The 20,611-nt window shown below is 40.9% G+C and overlaps 1 protein-coding gene across 1 annotated transcript in view; it reads right to left on the bottom strand.

Moving 5' to 3' along the window:
* The window catches only part of DNAH10 (dynein axonemal heavy chain 10), a 155,084-nt gene that overhangs the window by 9,609 nt on the left and 124,864 nt on the right, over positions 1-20,611 (bottom strand). The window contains exons 61-72 of the mRNA XM_040416217.1: positions 16,079-16,300; positions 14,969-15,116; positions 12,770-13,049; positions 12,413-12,642; positions 10,478-10,751; positions 9,436-9,540; positions 9,150-9,304; positions 8,062-8,216; positions 6,107-6,290; positions 5,050-5,250; positions 4,551-4,760; positions 3,761-3,856 (exon numbers count right to left, since the gene is read on the bottom strand). Of these exons, the coding sequence (XP_040272151.1) occupies positions 3,761-3,856; positions 4,551-4,760; positions 5,050-5,250; positions 6,107-6,290; positions 8,062-8,216; positions 9,150-9,304; positions 9,436-9,540; positions 10,478-10,751; positions 12,413-12,642; positions 12,770-13,049; positions 14,969-15,116; positions 16,079-16,300 (2,260 nt within the window). The remainder of the gene's footprint in view (positions 1-3,760; positions 3,857-4,550; positions 4,761-5,049; positions 5,251-6,106; positions 6,291-8,061; positions 8,217-9,149; positions 9,305-9,435; positions 9,541-10,477; positions 10,752-12,412; positions 12,643-12,769; positions 13,050-14,968; positions 15,117-16,078; positions 16,301-20,611) is intronic.

Genomic DNA, 20,611 nt, shown 5'->3' with positions numbered 1-20,611 from the left:
AATAACCATAATCACACAATAACCATAATATATAACTGACCACACATCAGTACACACTGCATCTATTATACCTTGTACTTCTCACATCAGTACACTGCTGTATATACTATATATATATACATATATAAATATATATTATACAGCAGTGTACTGATATGTAAAGTACAAGGTATAATAGATGCAGTGTGTACATATATATAGTATATAAAGCAGTGTACTGATATGTGAGGTACGATGTATAGAGATATATAGTATATACAGTCTTGTACTGATATGTGAGGTATGAGGTAAATAGATGCAATGTGTACAGAAATATAGTATATACAGCAGTGTACTGATATGTGGGGTACGAGCTGTAAATTATACCTCACAGCTCACAACACTGCTGAATATACTGGTGAAGAACGGGTAGTGGGAGGGGCTATAGGGGCCCAATTTAGATTCTTGCTATGGGGCCCAGTGATTTCTATGTACGGCGCTGGGGACGGTGGCATCAGCAGGACAACGGGTAAGTACTAACTAAACTGTCTTTCTTCCATGGGTTAGAAGAAAGCATGGAAGTCCAGAGAACCCCTTTAATGAAATAAAGGTTATGCTGAATATTTTCCCACAAAACTATAAATCAGTCTGCTCAGCTCCTCCTGCTCTATAACATGCTACCTGCAGAGTGCACTGCATTTTCATGGTGAGGGGGTTCTCTTTAATGGCAATTCAAAAAATATAAAATTGTGATCCTTTGTCACAAGTTCTGCTAGACTGTTAGGTTCCTTTACTATACACAGAATATCATCACCTCCAAATACTGTTAACATTTGAAAGAAAGCACTTTCTACAGTTTCTATATATACAGTTAATATTAGGGTACTTATAGACACAAGACATAAGACCATAGGGCTATTTTATAGGAAAACTGATTACTAAGATGGGAACTTGCACTTTCTGCTAAATCATGTCATAGATCTGTGCACCCAGTCTAACGGAAATTCCTCACTGACTGCAGTGGGGCGCTCCATATTTGCCTTAAAAACACAATTTGCATCTGTCTCTTTATACTATTAAGCTTCTTTCACACTTGCGTTGGGCTGTTCCGGCAGGGGAACAGCCTGCCGGATCCATACTAATGCTTGCACATGTGTGCTGCCGGACGTCCGGCCCGGCCCCATTCAATATAATAGGGATGGGTGGAGGATGCGGCCGCAGAACGGCAAACATGCCAAGAGGACGCCGGACAAAAACCGCAGAATGGTTCCGGCAGCACACATGTGCAAGCGTTAGGACAGATACAGCAGGAGAGCAGCCTGCTGCACAAGCCAAACTCTAGTGTTAAAGAAACCTTAGGCATATATAAGAATTTCAAGGTAATAAAATTATCCATTTTTATACCACACTGCTCTAAATTCCCTTAATGTTTGTGGCGAAAGCCACTTCGCCACGGTGTTTTGGAGGGGGCTGTTTGCCCGCCTCCTGACCCAGGATTATGGCCCATACTAACTTTGAAGGAGAAGACAGACCGGCCGCACAGCTTAAATCTGTGGAACTGTTTTGGGCAGGAAAGCCATGCTTGCGGCCGGCCAAATGTGACTTCCATGGAATTCGGGAACCCCTGCTCGGATCTGGGTGATTTTTAGATATGTTGTTCACCCAGATCCGAGCTATCCATGGATGTATACATTATGGGGATATGTGCGGTTTTGGGGTGTTTTCTGTGTTTGGGGGAAAAATGTGTGTTTTCTGTCTGTGAGTGATTAAGTTAGTCCATTACGTTTGGTAATTGTATTTTGTGGATTGCGTCTCAGACAATGCCAGTGTGTTAGTTAATTGCGTCACAGACAATGCTCATTGTATTTTGTTGATTGCGTTACAGACAGAGGGAAGGGGATTTTGTGTACAATTGCTGGGAAGGTTTCAATACTGTAAATGCATGTGATTGGCTAAAATATAAACTGTCACAGTCTTTTACAAGGGCCCCAGGGGGAGTGTCCCTTGCTAGGAGACCTGCATAAAAGGCTGAAAAATAACTCATTAAAGAGTTCTGCTTGACCTCAAAATGAAGTGTCGTCTCGTTCTTGGGGGAATTGGATTGTATGCTGATTGCCAGGAGCGTAAGCTGATTGTATGCTTTTCCTGTTCCGCGGTTTCCAGTGTTCGTGTAGTTTGCAGTTCGGCAGACTGGTGCTTGCAGTAGCTGCCTGTGCATTGGAAAGAGGAATATCGTCTGAACGGAGTTGTGTGCTGAACGGTCCGTTACAATGTTATTGTCACGGATGTTCCCGCGACAGGTGGGAGGAGATCGGTGAGACTGGCAACACATGGTTTGATCTGACATGTTTTCCGTTTAGATCAAATGATGTCTGTGTTGTTTCTGGTGCTTGCCACACCTTCTTTCCCCAGGTGTTGCTATTAGGGTCATTTAACCTTCTCTATTTATAGTTGCTTCTCCCACAATGCTGCGCGGTTTATAGCTTCTCTTTGGATAGATTGTAGTTGGATCTCAGCTGAGTTCCTGGTGCTTCCATTGCTCCTTTGAAGTTAAGTCTGTCCTTTCCCTTTTGTATTTTGTTTGGGTTCTGTGTGTTGCATTTCCCTATTGTTTGTATTAGGTCTGAAGGAGACTCCTGTTCGTCCTTCCTTTTGGAGGAACAGGTAGTCTCGTCCCTGCCATTAGTACCAGGGTCCTATAGGGCTTGATAGGACTCAAGGTATTTCTGTGTATGAACTCACCTAACTTTGGGGTCTGTTCATACTGGTTGTCAGTCAGGATTTTGGTTAGGGTTTTCACTAGGAGGTGTCTATTTTCCTTCCCTAGTTCTCAGGCCTGATTCCCTGTTCCCCCTGTTAAAGATGTGTGAATTTTATTCTATATTTTTGTATCTCTTGGACTGTAATGAGTTAACTTTCTTTTTCAAGTGCCTCCCACCCCCCTCTTTGTTTCAAGACTGGAGAAGAGAGGCGAAGGGGGGGCAAAGAGCTGTGCTGTGGGCAATGCCTGTTTTCTCATCTTTGTACAGGCGTCCCAAAGGAGGTATATAGAGTGTGGAGGAATGCATAAGCCAATCATATGATTTGATGATATGTATATATTATTCACTGCCTATAGAGAAGCACCTCCTTGAAGTGTCACATATGACGTATGCAGTATTATTGTTAGGATAAACGCCATTACAAAATGGCGACGATAACCAGATGTTTACATTAGTTCGCATTCCAAAGTAGGGCCCAGTGCGCAGATGCCAGGGTGTTATCTCCTCTCTCTTATCTCTTCTTCCTTTTGAGCCAATGAAATAATGCCTGGGCCTCAGAAAGTACTGCCCTTTTCTGAAGATACATATACCACTTGCTTTCTGTAATAAATTAGAGATTGCTTTGACCAGCTTCTGTGTCAGTGTCCAGTCTCTCAACCACGCGTGGATATTAACCCCTTGGGGGTACATTGATTTGGAGCACCAGAGTGTATCTCAAATGCTTTAATTTAGGGCTACTTTAACACCCCATTCCCTCCTATGCTCGGTGTGGTGTTTCCCTCCCACACCGAAGCGTGACAGTTGTATATAGTTATTTCAGTATGTGTCTCTAGTAAAGTTAAGGAATATTTGCAGTGTAGACCTATTTCTACAAACATTATGGATTTGGGGGATGCTTCTATCATCTAATTCTATGATGTCTAATTCCATGGGATTTCCAGGAAGCTGCAGGGTTAAGCTTTTAAAGTTATGTCTAAGTTAGTTATAAGAAATGAATAAGCATAAGAAAATAGACAAACCTCTCCAATAAGATACTTCAGGCTGCCCCAGGGTATTCTGGTATCATGCTGTGTGTAAGCTTTGGTCAGATACGTGTTCAATATTTCCATGCAGACCTGAACAAAACAGAATAGTCAGCCCTATTACAGTCAATGACAACAAAATCAAGACGCTACATGCGCCAAACAGCGGGATTATGTGTATGAAAAGATTAACTTTGGTTTCACAAATATGGAAGTCAAAAATATGCATCAAACAAACACGTTATACTTTATAAACCATGATGCTAAACAAATAACACAAATCCAACTGGAAGCTCATATAAAAATGTGACGGTGGAGGGTGAGTCTTATAGATTTCAGTTCTGCAAATGTATTCTTCTTAAAGGGAATCTCTCAGCTCTTTCAAGCATATCTAACAAATGGCAATGCATGTGCGGTGAGTTTAACTTCATTATAACTATACCTATGTTATGGCTGTCGCAGTTTCCGATCATCAGAAAATGAAGATTGTGGGTTATACTAATTAGCCTGCCCAGCGGGGTATGATTAAAGGTTGCTGGAGCCCAAACCCACCTCTATGAAGAGCCCAGATCTGACTCTACACAAGTTCCCAGTGCCACCCCTTGTTCCTTCAGGACCCCTCATCTGCAACTTCAGAAGCTAGCCAAAACTCTGCCTGCCTGCTCATCCTGCATCTGGAACATGTGCAAAGCAGTTGACTGGCAGATTTTGGCAAGACTCCGTCATACTTCTTTCACAGCTTCTGAATGCTGCAAGTAGGACATTACCAATGTAATAGTAATCATACCTGGAAATCAGACTCATTGAAATCATAAGAAACATTCCAGCCAATCTTTCCAAATTTCCTCCTTTCCTGCACCACAGCATGGAAGAATGCCAGCACATAGACCAGGGATTTAAAGGCTGGATGCTGGCAGGCATCAAGAGCTTCATGTGAGATCTTGAAGTATGTGGACCTCATATTCAGCTTCAGCCCATTGGGAGGTTCTGTAACAACCTGTAAGGAAACAGAGAACATATTTATCTATGGCCTTCTGATCTTGGTCTTTTGTTAAATAATAATGGAGCCCCTTTTCTTAAATTTTTTGGTTTTATTTCTTCCAATTTATTGACAAAAGGTATCCATTATATTATTTGGGAATTTGTTCTTCCTCTCTATTTATTTATGTGTCTTCTGTTATACTTTTTATGGTTGCTTATATAGATAATGTATATATTTTAGAATACAGATCACTTTGTCTATTAATTTTATTAATCAATCTACTTTTCATTTCCTGGGGACAAACCTTGAGGGATTTCTGAAGTATTCCAATGGGGAAGTCTTTGGTGGGATCAGTGGTGAGCCACAGGCGGAAGTCTGGGTGTGGCTTCCTTATCATCTCCAGTGCTTTCTCCAAATCTTTTAGCCACTTCACCAACAAGTGGCAGTTTTGTAACATAAGCCACTGACCACGAGATACTGCTGTTTCCAAGAGCTGAAGCGCAACCTACCATAACAAAAGTATAACGGGAAAAGTACTGTCAGCTCAACATGCTTGCAAATTCAGTGCCAGTTTGGTGGACAGTGTGAGCCCACCAATATATCCAAAATGAAGAAGGAAATCCAGCACATTTTGTGGATCAGTAAAAGATGGCAGCTCTATTTCCAGAAAACAATGGTATAATTAAAAGGGTTGTCTCACTTCAGCAAATGTAATTTGCTAAGTTAACACAAATCACTTACTAATGTATTGTGATTGTCCATATTTTTCCATCACATTATACACGGCTTGTTTTCATGGTTTCACCCTGTAATCCAGCAGCGTTGGCCGTGCTTGTACACTATAGGAAAAAGCGCTGGCCTATGTGCGGTCTCGCAGTCCCAACCACCAGAGAAGCCGCTACCTTTTCCTACAGTGTGCAAGCACGACCACCGCTGCTGGGTTGCAAGGTGCTCATAACCATTGAAACAATACAGCAAATGAGGCAATATGGACAACCACAATACATTAGTAAGTGCCTTGTAATAACTTTCTCTACATGATAAATGACATTTGCAGAAGTGAGACAACCCCTTTAAGAACTATGGTTTGCAGTGTGTAAGTTGGTGGAGATGGTTTTCTGGAAATAAAGTTTTTACCAATCCATATATATTACTGGATTTCCTCATTCTTCTACCATGACCAATCCAGTCCTGAACCAAGAACCTCAGCACTTGTGTGTCTGAAAAGTACAACATCTGATGTTCGTGCACAACAGAAGTATCCTCAAAGCTAAATTTATCTGTATGTTAGACAGAAACGTTGTGTCACAGCAAATGGGAACATCGCTTAAAGCCTACAGACAACCAGACACGTTACTTACCTTTTCCTGCCCCTGACCCATGGCAAGGAACTTAAGACGATTTCCTCCAAATCCTGACCTCTCTGCCAATTTTGTGAGGTCACTAGCAGGATCAGACCCAGGGCTCAGGATAAAGACAATAGGTGAGGTTGGAACACTCTGTTCAAAGATAGCTTCAAAGCTTATGACTGGTGGCTGCACATATCTAGGGGTTGTAACAAAATATATTCATGTTTTTCCAGAAATAAATATATTAATTTATTATGTTTTATGTACCACGATTTATCTGCATAGTAAAAGAGACAGGGAAATTGTACTGCATATTCTGCAGAGTCCTAAAAGGGGTTGTCTCACTTCAGCAAATAGCATTTATTATGTTGAGAAAGTTAATACAAGGCACTTACTAATGTATTGTTATTCTCTATATTGCCATCTTTGCTGTTGGTTTAGTTTTTCCACCACATTATACACTACTCATTTTGATGGTTACGACCACCCTGCAATCCATCAGTGGTGGTCGTGCTTGCAAACTATAGAAAAAAAGCACTAGCCTATGCATGCTCCCACGGTCCCAGCCACTAAATACGATAGCCGTTTTTCCTATAGTGTGCAAGCATGTCCACCACTGCTGGATTAAAGGGTGGCCGTAACCATGGAAATGAGCAGTGTATAATGTGATGGAAAAATTAATCCAGCCAGCAAAGGCAGCAATATGGATAACAACAATACATTAGTAAGTACCTTGTATTAACGTCCTCTACATAATAAATGCTATTTGCTGAAGTGAGACAAGCCCTTTAAACAGGACACTGGGCACCATTATGCACCATAGGAGCCTGGTGAGCAGGTTTGTATTTTTTCATTTGATGTCAATCATCAGGATATCACATGCTATCTGTATTGTCTGTATCGATATGTCTTAGTGGCAGATGGATATGCATCTTCAGGGTGGTCTCACATGCAGCAGTTTTTCATAGTTCATTGTTTTGTATGGGAAGAGGTTACATTCAAGTCTATAGTAAAATACTAAATGCACTACAAAAAAAATTTGATTCTCGTTTTGGTGTCACTTTTCAGCTTTTTTGAGTCAAGTGGGCATTTATTAAAAAAAAAACAATGCTCTAGGTATGGTGTATGTTATGGCATTTTGTCATAGGATTCACTATAGGGCTTAAAAAATGCAAGAGGAATTTCATGTTACAAATAAAAAAAATAAAACAATTTAAAAAACCCACCAAAAATGCCTATAAAGAACAAAGAAAAATGCATGAAAATGGCGGAATTTATTTTACAAGCGAAAAAAAAAAAAAAAGCTGAAAAGGAGAAGATAGTTGTGAAGGAGACCTTATAATTTGGCGATATCTAGTTGACCATGTACATAATGTATTCTGATCAGTTTCATATGAAACATTGCAGCAGCTTAGACAACATAACACACAAACGTATCAAAGCACTTTAACAAGCAATATAAAGAGACAATCAGAGAAGTCTGCTCCTCAAAGCCTATTGAGAGGACAGATAGTAGATGTGCTGCAGACATCTGAAGGTCTCTCTTCTACCATGCTTCCAGCAGCGATATAGTTAAACACAGGCAATCTATAATTTGTAAATGAACGCACTGTGTTCCCGTCTGTAGTACAGATGCTCCCAGTGGTGCTTTTTCCTGGCCGTCTGGTCAAACTGGCTCCAGATCAGTGATCCATCAAGCACACGCATGTTACAATACAGGCGGTACCGTTTCAGGTTTTTATATCAAGATAATGGCACACATCTAATAATCAAACTATTATTATAACTCCCAGCCTATCATGACAGCTAGCGTACGCTGGAAATTGTAATTTCACCTACAACTAGAAAGCCACCCACAGGTTGGAGACCATTGACTCCTGAAGATGGTACCAGAGAGAAAAGTGAATATTACAACATTAGAAGTATGTAGGAAAATGACTGATTTGTTATCCAGTGACTGTACTCACTTCTCTCCCATGGTGACAGTGACATAGTCCGTCACAGCTCTATAGACGCGGTCTACTCTGAAACATCGCAGGAGAAGCAATTTTTGAAAGGTGGAAAGTTTGTCATTGTAGCTCAGGGGGAAGGGGTATTGTTCGGGAGTGTCCAGGTCATACCACTGAATAAAAGAAAGTCATATGCATGTAAGGGTTAAGTAATGCAACAGCAAGCAGAAGGACATTCTATCTGGACTGGTTAGAATACGTTTGTTATCCAGTCTTCTGTTGTTAAAGCTTACTAGATCTTGGCTTGCTTTCAGTGAATACAAACAATCATACCACATATTGTTCACACAACTGAGGTATCTGTTACAATGTACAGGTGAGAAGCTTGTTCTGCGGTTCTGTTTAGGTCTACAGAAGCCCTTCAAGCTACAATATAGAAGACGCTCTAAAGAAAACTCTGCTATAACTATGAACCCTCCTGACTGGGACTCCATTGAAATGAAGTATATTACACAGTTCCATAACTTTCTATATAAAGACTATAGAGGTTATTTCATTAGTGGCACAATGTGGCACAATGCCAACAATGTCCATTCCGCTGAAAAGACAAAATAATAGACAGCAATGCTAGGGAACAACAGGAAGTTTGTTACTGTTTGGGCTAAAAGGCAAAGATTTCCTTTGTTTCGCTCATTCATCAGGTAATCGGTGGCACCTTTGCACATGCAAATTAACGCTAATTAGGGATAATCTGCCCCGAACATCAGGTACTTTAAAGAGCCGTTTTCTGAGGCTTTTATATTGATGACCTATCATCTGGATTGATCATCAGTATCTGATCGTTGAAGGCACTGGTGCTCCTGTGAGTGCCGTGGCCTTCTTTATGCTTACCAAGAACAGCGCCGTACACTGTATAGCAGCTGTGCTTGGTATCGCCGGTGCCTTCTCAAACAGCTGAAGGTCGGGGGTCCCGGGTGTCGGACCCCCATCGATCAGATACTGATGACCTATCCAGAGGATAGGTCATCAGTATAAAAATCTCAGTAAACCCCTTTAAATATTTTGCAGCTCATTTGGTATAATGTTGACATGGATTTGACACTTACAGCTTTCCACTGTGACTCATGTCTCTCTACATCATCAGGGAGCGACCCAAACAATGTTGGAAACTGTTCAGACAAGCGCATGATATCCTCCCATCCTTGGTCAAGGAGCCAAGAGCATGGCTTCTTCCTCCTGCTTTTCTCTAAGGAGATATTTCCTACAAGGGAAGGAAAGGAAGTGAATGCAAATCCAAACGTGACATCTCCCATTACAAGAGCTAATATCACCTATAGGTGACTGACGGAAATAATGTGTGCCTTAACGTGATCATTGCTTTAGTTTTATTACCTTTCAAAAAAAAGTCCAGTTCTTCCTGTGGCACCCTGCCATCTGCTTGCTCAATCTTAATTGTCATATTGAAAGAAAACAGCAACTTATGTCTTTCAAATAAGCCTGAAACAAAATGTTCATCGCATTACTTTGACCTGATCAGCTACACGAAAATACACATATAGAATTGTACCTGGTAGTAACTTAAGGGGGTTGTGCCACAAAAAAATATTTTTCAAACCAGCACCTGGATCTGAACACTTTTGTAATTGCACATATTTAAAATTTTTGTAGAGTCAGTGAGCTATTCAATGAAGTGTATCTGTATAGCACTACCTGCTGTTTGTTCTTTTGATTATTTCTTGTACACCTCACTGAGGTGGTCGCACATGCTCAGTTTAAATCTTAACCTGCCACCAGCCATATCTTCTGTTAGACCATGTGGAAAGAGTTACAGGGAAAGATCTATAACACAATGTACACAACCCCTGAGAACAGACACGTCCCCTGAGCTGTGAACCTGAAGAAACTCTAACAGACCAATTGGAGCAATGAATGGGGAGATCTCTGGATCCATGTGATATTGTCATGTACTATGTAATGTCTGATTTTCAATTTTTTGCAATCAGCTTTTGTCTCTGACTATTGTATTTAATGCAGACAACCTTGCTGTATGGCATCTACTTAAACATGTTCCTATACTGATTACCGGAAGTACGGGACTTATGCTTTATACAGATTTCAGTTTCTACATAAGTAGGTCGAGCTGCATTTTTTAGAGTTCACTAATGCAATATATTAAATACTTCACCAACAGGACCAGGTTATGCATTTGATTTATTAGCTGTTAATATCATAAGTGGTCCAAGTAACCCTGACATTTCATTGGACTTCTCTGGAATGTGTCTATATAACTGTTTCAGAAAGATAAAGGCAACATCAATTTTGAGTAAAGGGATCAAATAATTTGGGCTTCATAACACAAGTCCATATGATGACAAGCTAGCCAGGTACATAAAGTAGATCATAACAGTTGCAATCACACTTGTAAAAAGCTAACCTGTACATCCGTAGTTATAAACGTTGAATGTCAAGGTGTCCATTATGTTCTTCAACCTTTTGGCCAAAATACCATCAGGAAGAGACTTCCGTAGAGATAGGTCGAAGACAGCCAAGAACGATGACAAAGAGTATTGATACATTGAGTTGACTAAGGCCATCTCAGAAAGGACGAAGAACAGTATGGCTCCACGCTTAGCAGCTGGTCTATAACCATCTCGTAATTTATCAATGTCCAAGGCAGTCCGCTCTGCTAGTTTCAGTTTTTCGGACACCTAAAGGTATAAAAGTCATTGTGACTCAGCACTTCAGTCTTTGTTAATAACAGCTGAACAAATGAGGGGGGAAAAAACACACAGCAAGAAAGACTTTGAATGGAGATGTTCTTCCTGCTCCATTCAAAGTGCTAGTTCCAGTGCTGGAGGCTGCAGGAAACCACTAATCAAGGGGGACCTATCCTGAGGATCAGTCATCAACATCAGGAGCCTGGAAAGCCCCTTTACCAACCCAAAAAATAGTTTAATATAATGGTATGTACAGTATATTATTTAGAAGTTACCATGTATCACGTTACTGGCCATTATGATCTTAGAGAAAACATTCCTGTGTTACCAACAGCAACCATTCAGTGATCTTTTTATTTATTTTTGCAAGGACTTCTGAATTTTGATTGGTTGCTTGGGTCAGTTTTTGACACATGGTCCATGCACAGTTCTGATGTGTAAGACATTAGTTTAAATCACAACTTGGAAGGCACTCCGTCAAACAAAGAGAAGTATATATCTCTAAAAGAGGTGCTCAGTGGAGGGGCTGTCAAACCACTATCAAATATATGTATATATCCACGGCACTCAAAATATTGATGGCCCAGCTTCCTTGTTATGTAACACTAAGGTGGTGTTGGACACAATAAATTTTTTTTTTCTGAATTCATCAATATTTTGAGTGCCGTGGATATATACATATATAAGACATTAGTTTGACAGTTTTTGCCTCTTCCCTTTCACTTGTTAATCTAATGCTTTAGGTTTGCCACAATTTCTTAGCATCAATATAAAGCAGACCATAGATGTAAAAGTCTCCATCCAACCAACTCTGATATTGAACCTGTCATCCCACATACAGCCCCTAAATTGCAGACATAGTATTATACAGGATTGTAACAGTTTTTTTTAAGATGTAATTGTCTGAAATAAAGTAGCATGTGCTAACTGTGAAGAGTCCAGTGGCCGGTGGTCTCCTCAGGACTCATGCAGTCCTGGCTCGATTGATGTCCCAAAGGCCAGAATATGCTATTACAAGCCAGCTCCACTGACATCTGGGGCAGGCACAGTGTGCAGATGAAGCCAGGCCAGTAAACATGGCTTCACCACTCATCTGCTGGATGCCGAGCTTGCTTGTAATGATGTATCCAGGCCTGTGGGATATCACTAAAGCCAAGACTGTATGACTCTGTATGACAGTAGATTATGCACTACAGTTCTACACTAAATACTATGGGGGACATTTATTAAGACCAGCTATTTAGACGCCGGTCTTAGTCCCTCTGTGCGGCCGGTGGATGAGCCAAAGTTATGTGGCTGTGCCACTACATAACTTTGGCGCTACCTCCAGCAGGCCATGTGACATACTAAAATGTACGCCAGCCTCCTTGCTGGCATAGATTTAAGTAATTTTCCACGCCAAAAACTAGCGTGGAAAATTATAAATGAGATGGCCCTGCAGCCCGCCCTCTTCCCCGCCCCTGCACCCTCTTTTCTCGGCACTTGGGAAAAGTGGCGTGAATGGCGAAAAGTCACAGATTTTGCCATAAAAAACCATTGCAACAAAATCTTAGACATTAATATGCCAAAAGGTGGTGTAAAATTCATAATAAATGTCCCCCTATATGTTCATATCAGAAATCTTCATTCACACAGTGATATTAAATACTTACCTCTGTAGCTTTGGATTTTGTCTCCTCTAGTGTATGAACTAGTTCCACATTGTCTAACATATTACCAGTGGAGGTGGCAAGTTCTCGAAGCAAAGAGTCCTCCAAATCTTTCAACAACTTTTTATTTTCACTTGTTTCTTGAATTAGATGTTCTCTTTGCTCTTCCAATTCTCTTCTTTCAAAGCCAACAATGACACTGAGCAACTGATCTTCAAGGCCCTTCAGAGTAACTGAGGAAAACATTGACAGGATACACATTGACAACATTTTATTGTAAGGGCAATTACTGCACTCTAGTTTCAAAAATAGCAATGCATATTGATCTGAAGAATGAGAAGAAACTGCGTATGTACTAACCTGTATAATTTATGACCATGGCTTTACCAAACACTGATGGGGAGTACTTAGGATTTGCCAGTTTTGTATTCAGGTACAGTTTGAAGTTAGGATCGTAATCAACCTCTTTGTCTCCAAGGAAGATAAACTGACGACCTTGGGCACCTTTTATATTTTTTTCCAAAACATTGTCAATGACCGGGTCAATATATTCATCGACATCTTGAAAGAGGAAGGGAAAGCCGTACTTAATGGCCATTTCTAATTGCTTCAAGAAATCAGGGTCATTAAAAGAGGAAATCTGGAAAGAAAAAATATCAATTATTCATTTTTTGGTTGCAGTCACTGCGAATTGTACTCAGTCAGCAGTCTAATCTAATCCATTACGAAGATAGGACAGATGAGAGCACCAGTTACAAATCACCAGAATAACCCAAGATATTCCCTACAGTAAAATTCAGTTTAAAAGCACAAACGAGTGAGACAAACAAGTTTTCCTACAAAAAAAACAAGTGTCTCTCAGAGTCTTTCGGGAAATTTTTTAGCCCAATTTTACTAAAATAATATGCAAATAATTAACCACAGATAAGTATATGCAGTTAAAAGAGAATGAATTAAGCTTTTTTTTCTGATATAAAACATCTAAACATGGATATAAATATTAGGTAGAGAGATGGAAATACAAGATACAAGAAATTAAATGACCACCGGCATCTCCCCTCTTCTGGCAGTCACAGCCGCCAAAGTACTCACCCCTCCCACTGCTCTACAATGCATCCCGTTCGCAACTGTCCCTGCCATCTTCCTCCTGCTCTGGCTTGTGCATGCTCCCATAGCGTGCATGCTCTTCCTGGCTCAGCGTGCACTGGTTAATCAGCTCACAGCTTATGGCAGCCTCCCCTATGAGAGAGTGCCTGATCAAAAGGTTCCTACATAGTTCCTCCAAAGATGTGATGATATTGTGTGTTCTGCCCTCCAGTGCCCGATTTCTACCAAAAACCATATTGACTCTGTGCCGCCTGCTCTGACTTATTGCCTGTTTTACCGTATTGCATGAACTCTGCCTGCCCAAACCTGGACTTGCCCTCTGACCACACTTCTGCCTGGCCCCTTGGTACCATGCGCCAGTGTCTCTTGACCCATCTGGGTCAGCAGTCTCTAAATGGAGACTGTTCCTAGAGGCAGTGACCTGGTGGCTCCTGCACTGTAAAGCAGATCCCTGTATGGGGGTTAAAGGTTGAATACCACTGGATCACCTTAGGAATAGGTCAAATCTATTCAGTAACACAGTGGGTCCACGCATGCTGTATTACACTGCTGCTGCTGAGTGATACCATTAATACTGACATAGACAGGGAATATCTAAGACTATAGTCAGTGGCCCCAGTATAGGGCAGAATATCTATGTCTCCTGGGATATCCCAAGACATATTTTATTGCTAACAAACAATATAAACACTAGAAAATATTAGTAGTAGAATTCTCCAGAATTTATGTAAATAAAGTACATATGGAGTCATTTATCAAACTGGTGTAAAGTAGAACTGGCTTAGTTGCCCACAGCAATTTTCACCACCTCTCATTTTCCAAAGGAGCTGTCAAAATGGTGAAATCTGATTGGTTGCTATGGGCAACTAAGCCAGTTCTAATTTAAACCAGTTTGATAAATGACCCCAATAGTGTATGTTATTATTTATGGCATATTTTATTCATTTCTATGTGTTTTTGATATTTAATTGATATTGACATGTGTTGAGAGAAATCAGCTTATTTCTTAAAGACATCACGTACTGTACGTATATTTCAGGACAAATTATTGGTGTACAATACATATACACCAGCCATGAGGCATACTAACATGCTCAGCTTGAATTACAGCAGATCTTGCATACTTTTCGGGAGTTTTATCAGATACATGAATGTATTAAGTTGTTTCAAATCATTTATGAAAATGTCACACGTGGCAAAATATATTTGGTAGAATTCGCTAGAAATGATAGGCACACTTCTTTTCCTTGCACTAGCTGATGCAATCTGTGCCACTGTTGCCAACTCCAAAATGTATGTATCCTAGGACGTTACTGATAAATCTCCCTCAAAGTATTCAGTGTATCCATGTTCTTTTTACATTTCTCCCTGAAAAACCCTTTTATTTGTATAATATTAGACATAACACGTAACGGACTTTCTGTAGCGCTCATCTTGTAAAGCTAAGCACACCTTAAGGTTATTCCGTTCCTCCTTTCTTTTGATCCAGTTCAGAGCTTGTTGTTGCGGATCTATACAAAGTGGGAAGCGACTTGCCCTGGTGGTCAGTATGCCATTTTGTATTGAAAGTTCATCTGGGGGTAATCCTTCTGAGCCCCACCTGCAAGAAAGTCAGTGAAAGAACATAATTAATGCCCGTTTACACTGGCAGATATTCTGCTGGTAACAAGCACCGACTGACAGTACAGCAGGCTGATCAGCGCCCGAGTATGGATACTTTCACACTGGTATCAGCAAAAAAACTTTCGTTTGTAATAATACAAGCGGCTGCATCCGTTATGAGCGGATCTGCTTGCATTATGTCTAAAATGGCCATGACGGATCCGGCACTAAAAACCATTGAAAGTCAATGGGGGGTAGATCCGTTTTCTATTGTGTCCAAGAAAACAGGTCCATTGACTTGCACTGTGGGTCACGCCAGATCCGTTTTACTCTGCATCCCATGACAGAAAGAAAACAACAGCTTGCTGCAGTTTTCTGTACAATATGGGAATGCAACCAAACGGAACGCAATGCATTTTGGAGAATTCCGTTCTGTTCAGTTCAGTTTCGTCTCCATTGACAATGAATGGGGACAAAATGGAATTGTTTTTCTCCGGGATTGAGATCCTCTGCCGGACCTCAATGCCGGAAAAGTTAAACGCAAGTGTGAAAGTAGCCTATGGCTTCATTAATATTTCTTGTACTATGGAGTGATTGCACTCTATTAACTAGCAGATCTGATTCAAGGTATACAATAAGATCAGGCATCTGAATGACTCATGTTGCAAGGGCAATAAATAATTGCTTGCAAAATAGTGCACGGTAGACAGATCAATATATGAAGGCATATTTGTAATTTTTTTTTTCTTCATTATAATAACTTGGCATCACCATTTCAAGGAGACCTCAATAACAGATAAATTATTGCATTAAAAGATGAAATTCAACACAGCAGCAGTGTCAAATCATGCACATGGACACAATCTACATAAATAGGGTTTTTCTCCAACCTCCCATTCATTTATTTATCCTATTCAATCTTCACACTGTAGACAGTATTCAGAAAAAGAACTGGCCTACCTGCTAATTTCCACATCATCAGTGAGCAGACTCTCCACCCTGAACGGATGACTAAGAGGGATTTCACGCTCCAGTATGTCCTGTTGCCATTCTGTGTATACCATCTCTTTCCGGAATTCCCAGTTGAAAGCACCTTCATAGCTGAGAAATGCAGAACACAGCAAACAATCTCCGAGCAACTTCACTCTTCTCTCCTTCAACTCTTCCAAGTCGTTTGTCCACCTAAAAAGCACGTTAAAAAAATGATTCTGTATTTGCATTGTCACTTTTACCATGTGTATTAGAGAGACCTAAATTCTATTAAATCCTGTTATTTAAATTATTTTTTATTTCCATGATCTTTTTGGGTGAACACACCAGTGGCTCACCCACATAAGAAACTAACATGGGTGTTTTTTTTGGTTTTTATTCTCCTTAACCACCTCAGCCCCCAGTGCTTAAACACCCTGAAAGACCAGGCCACTTTTTACACTTCTGACCTACACTACTTTCACCGTTTATTGCTCGGTCATGCAACTTACCACCCAAATGAATTTTACCTCCTTTTCTTCTCACTAATAGAGCTTTCATTTGGTGGTATTTCATTGCTGCTGACATTTTTACTTTTTTTGTTATTAATCGAAATTTAACGATTTTTTTTGCAAAAAAATGACATTTTTCACTTTCAGTTGTAAAATTTTGCAAAAAAAACGACATCCATATATAAATTTTGCTCTAAATTTATTGTTCTACATGTCTTTGATTAAAAAAAAATGTTTGGGTAAAAAAAAAATGGTTTGGGTAAAAGTTATAGCGTTTACAAACTATGGTACAAAAATGTGAATTTCCGCTTTTTGAAGCAGCTCTGACTTTCTGAGCACCTGTCATGTTTCCTGAGGTTCTACAATGGCCAGACAGTACAAACACCCCACAAATGACCCCATTTCGGAAAATACACACCCTAAGGTATTCGCTGATGGGCATAGTGAGTTCATAGAACTTTTTATTTTTTGTCACAAGTTAGCGGAAAATGATGATTTTTTTCTTTTTTTTTTTTTTTCTTACAAAGTCTCATATTCCACTAACTTGTGACAAAAAATAAAAACTTCCATGAACTCACTATGCCCATCACGAAATACCTTGGGGTCTCTTCTTTCCAAAATGGGGTCACTTGTGGGGTAGTTATACTGCCCTGGCATTCTAGGGGCCCAAATGTGTGGTAAGGAGTTTGAAATCAAATTCTGTAAAAAATGACGAGTGAAATCCGAAAGGTGCTCTTTGGAATGTGGGCCCCTTTGCCCACCTAGGCTGCAAAAAAGTGTCACACATCTGGTATCTCCGTATTCAGTAGAAGTTGGGGAATGTGTTTTGGGGTGTCTTTTTACATATACCCATGCTGGGTGAGATAAATATCTTGGTCAAATGCCAACTTTGTATAAAAAAATGGGAAAAGTTGTCTTTTGCCAAGATATTTCTCTCACCCAGCATGGGTATATGTAAAAAGACACCCCAAAACACATTCCCCACCTTCTCCTGAGTACGGAGATACCAGATGTGTGACACTTTTTTGCAGCCTAGGTGGGCAAAGGGGCCCACATTCCAAAGAGCACCTTTCGAATTTCACTCGTCATTTTTTACAGAATTTGATTTCAAACTCCTTACCACACATTTGGGCCCCTAGAATGCCAGGGCAGTATAACTACCCCACAAGTGACCCCATTTTGGAAAGAAGAGACCCCAGGGTATTCGCTGATGGGCATAGTGAGTTCATGGAAGTTTTTATTTTTTGTCACAAGTTAGTGGAATATGAGACTTTGTATGAAAAAAAAAAAAAAAAAAAAATCATCATTTTCCACTAACTTGTGACAAAAAATAAAAAATTCTAGGAACTCGCCATGCCCCTCACGGAATACCTTGGGGTGTCTTCTTTCCAAAATGGGGTCACTTGTGGGGTAGTTATACTGCCCTGGCATTTTCCAGGGGCCCTAATGTGTGGTAAGTAGGTAAATGACCAGTGAAATCCGAAAGGTGCTCTTTGGAATGTGGGCCCCTTTGCCCACCTAGGCTGCAAAAAAGTGTCACACATCTGGTATCGCCGTATTCAGGAGACGTTGGGGAATGTGTTTTGGGGTGTCTTTTTACATATACCCATGCTGGGTGAGATAAATATCTTGGTCAAATGCCAACTTTGTATAAAAAAATGGGAAAAGTTGTCTTTTGCCAAGATATTTCTCTCACCCAGCATGGGTATATGTAAAATGACACCCCAAAACACATTCTCCACCTTCTCCTGAGTACGGAGATACCAGATGTGTGACACTTTTTTGCAGCCTAGGTGGGCAAAGGGGCCCATATTCCAAAGAGCACCTTTCGGATTTCACTCGTCATTTTTTACAGAATTTGATTTCAAACTCCTTACCACACATTTGGGCCCCTAGAATGCCAGGGCAGTATAACTACCCCACAAGTGACCCCATTTTGGAAAGAAGAGACCCCAGGGTATTCGCTGATGGGCATAGTGAGTTCATGGAAGTTTTTATTTTTTGTCACAAGTTAGTGGAATATGAGACTTTGTATGAAAAAAAAAAAAAAAAAAAAAATCATTTTCCACTAACTTGTGACAAAAAATAAAAAATTCTAGGAACTCGCCATGCCCCTCACGGAATACCTTGGGGTGTCTTCTTTCCAAAATGGGGTCACTTGTGGGGTAGTTATACTGCCCTGGCATTTTCCAGGGGCCCTAATGTGTGGTAAGTAGGTAAATGACCAGTGAAATCCGAAAGGTGCTCTTTGGAATGTGGGCCCCTTTGCCCACCTAGGCTGCAAAAAAGTGTCACACATCTGGTATCGCCGTATTCAGGAGACGTTGGGGAATGTGTTTTGGGGTGTCTTTTTACATATACCCATGCTGGGTGAGAGAAATATCTTGGCAAAAGACAACTTTTTCCATTTTTTTATACAAAGTTGGCATTTGACCAAGATATTTATCTCACCCAGCATGGGTATATGTAAAATGACACCCCAAAACACATTCCCCAACTTCTCCTGAGTACGGCGATACCAGATGTGTGACACTTTTTTGCAGCCTAGATGCGCAAAGGGGCCCAAATTCCTTTTAGGAGGGCATTTTTAGACGTTTGGATACCAGACTTCTTCTCACGCTTTGGGGCCCCTAGAATGCCAGGGCAGTATAAATACCCCACATGTGACCCCATTTTGGAAAGAAGACACCCCAAGGTATTCAATGAGGGGCATGGCGAGTTCATAGAAATTTTTTTTTTTTGGCACAAGTTAGCGGAAATTGATATTTTTTATTTTTTTCTCACAAAGTCTCCCGTTCCGCTAACTTGGGACAAAAATTTCAATCTTTCATGGACTCAATATGCCCCTCACGGAATACCTGGGGGTGTCTTCTTTCCGAAATGGGGTCACATGTGGGGTATTTATACTGCCCTGGCATTCTAGGGGCCCTAAAGCGTGAGAAGAAGTCTGGAATATAAATGTCTAAAAAATTTTACGCATTTGGATTCCGTGAGGGGTATGGTGAGTTCATGTGAGATTTTATTTTTTGTCACAAGTTAGTGGAATATGTGACTTTGTAAGAAAAAAAAAAAAATTCCGCTAACTTGGGCCAAAAAAAAGACTGAATGCAGCCTTACAGAGGGGGGGGGGGGATCAATGACAGGGGGGTGATCAATGACAGGGGGGGTGATCAATGACAGGGGGGTGATCAGGGAGTCTATATGGGGTGATCACCCAACTGTCATTGATCACCCCCCTGTAAGGCTGCATTCAGACGTCCGTATGATTTTTACGGATCCGATCAGTCTATCAGTGGATCCGTAAAAATCATGCGGACATCTGAATGGAGCTTTACAGGGGGGTGATCAATGACAGAGGGGTAATCAATGACAGGGGGGTGATCAGGGAGTCTATATGGGGTGATCACCACAGTCATTGATCACTCCCCTGTAAGGCTGCATTCAGACGTCCGTATGATTTTTACGGATCCGATCAGTCTATCAGTGGATCCGTAAAAATCATGCGGACATCTGAATGGAGCTTTACAGGGGGGTGATCAATGACAGAGGGGTAATCAATGACAGGGGGGTGATCAGGGAGTCTATATGGGGTGATCACCACAGTCATTGATCACTCCCCTGTAAGGCTGCATTCAGACGTCCGTATGATTTTTACGGATCCGATCAGTCTATCAGTGGATCCGTAAAAATCATGCGGACATCTGAATGGAGCTTTACAGGGGGGTGATCAATGACAGAGGGGTAATCAATGACAGGGGGGTGATCAGGGAGTCTATATGGGGTGATCACCACAGTCATTGATCACTCCCCTGTAAGGCTGCATTCAGACGTCCGTATGATTTTTACGGATCCGATCAGTCTATCCGTAAAAATCATGCGGACATCTGAATGGAGCTTTACAGGGGGGTGATCAATGACAGGGGGGTGATCAGGGAGTCTATATGGGGTGATCAGGGAGTCTATATGGGGTGATCACCTCCGTCATTTATCACTCCCCTGTAAGGCTGCATTC

The sequence above is a fragment of the Bufo bufo genome, chromosome 2 (assembly GCF_905171765.1).
Source record: "Bufo bufo chromosome 2, aBufBuf1.1, whole genome shotgun sequence".
Lineage (NCBI taxonomy): Eukaryota > Metazoa > Chordata > Amphibia > Anura > Bufonidae > Bufo > Bufo bufo.
Note: the sequence above shows the minus strand (reverse complement) of the source record. Positions and strands in the feature narration are given on the sequence as shown.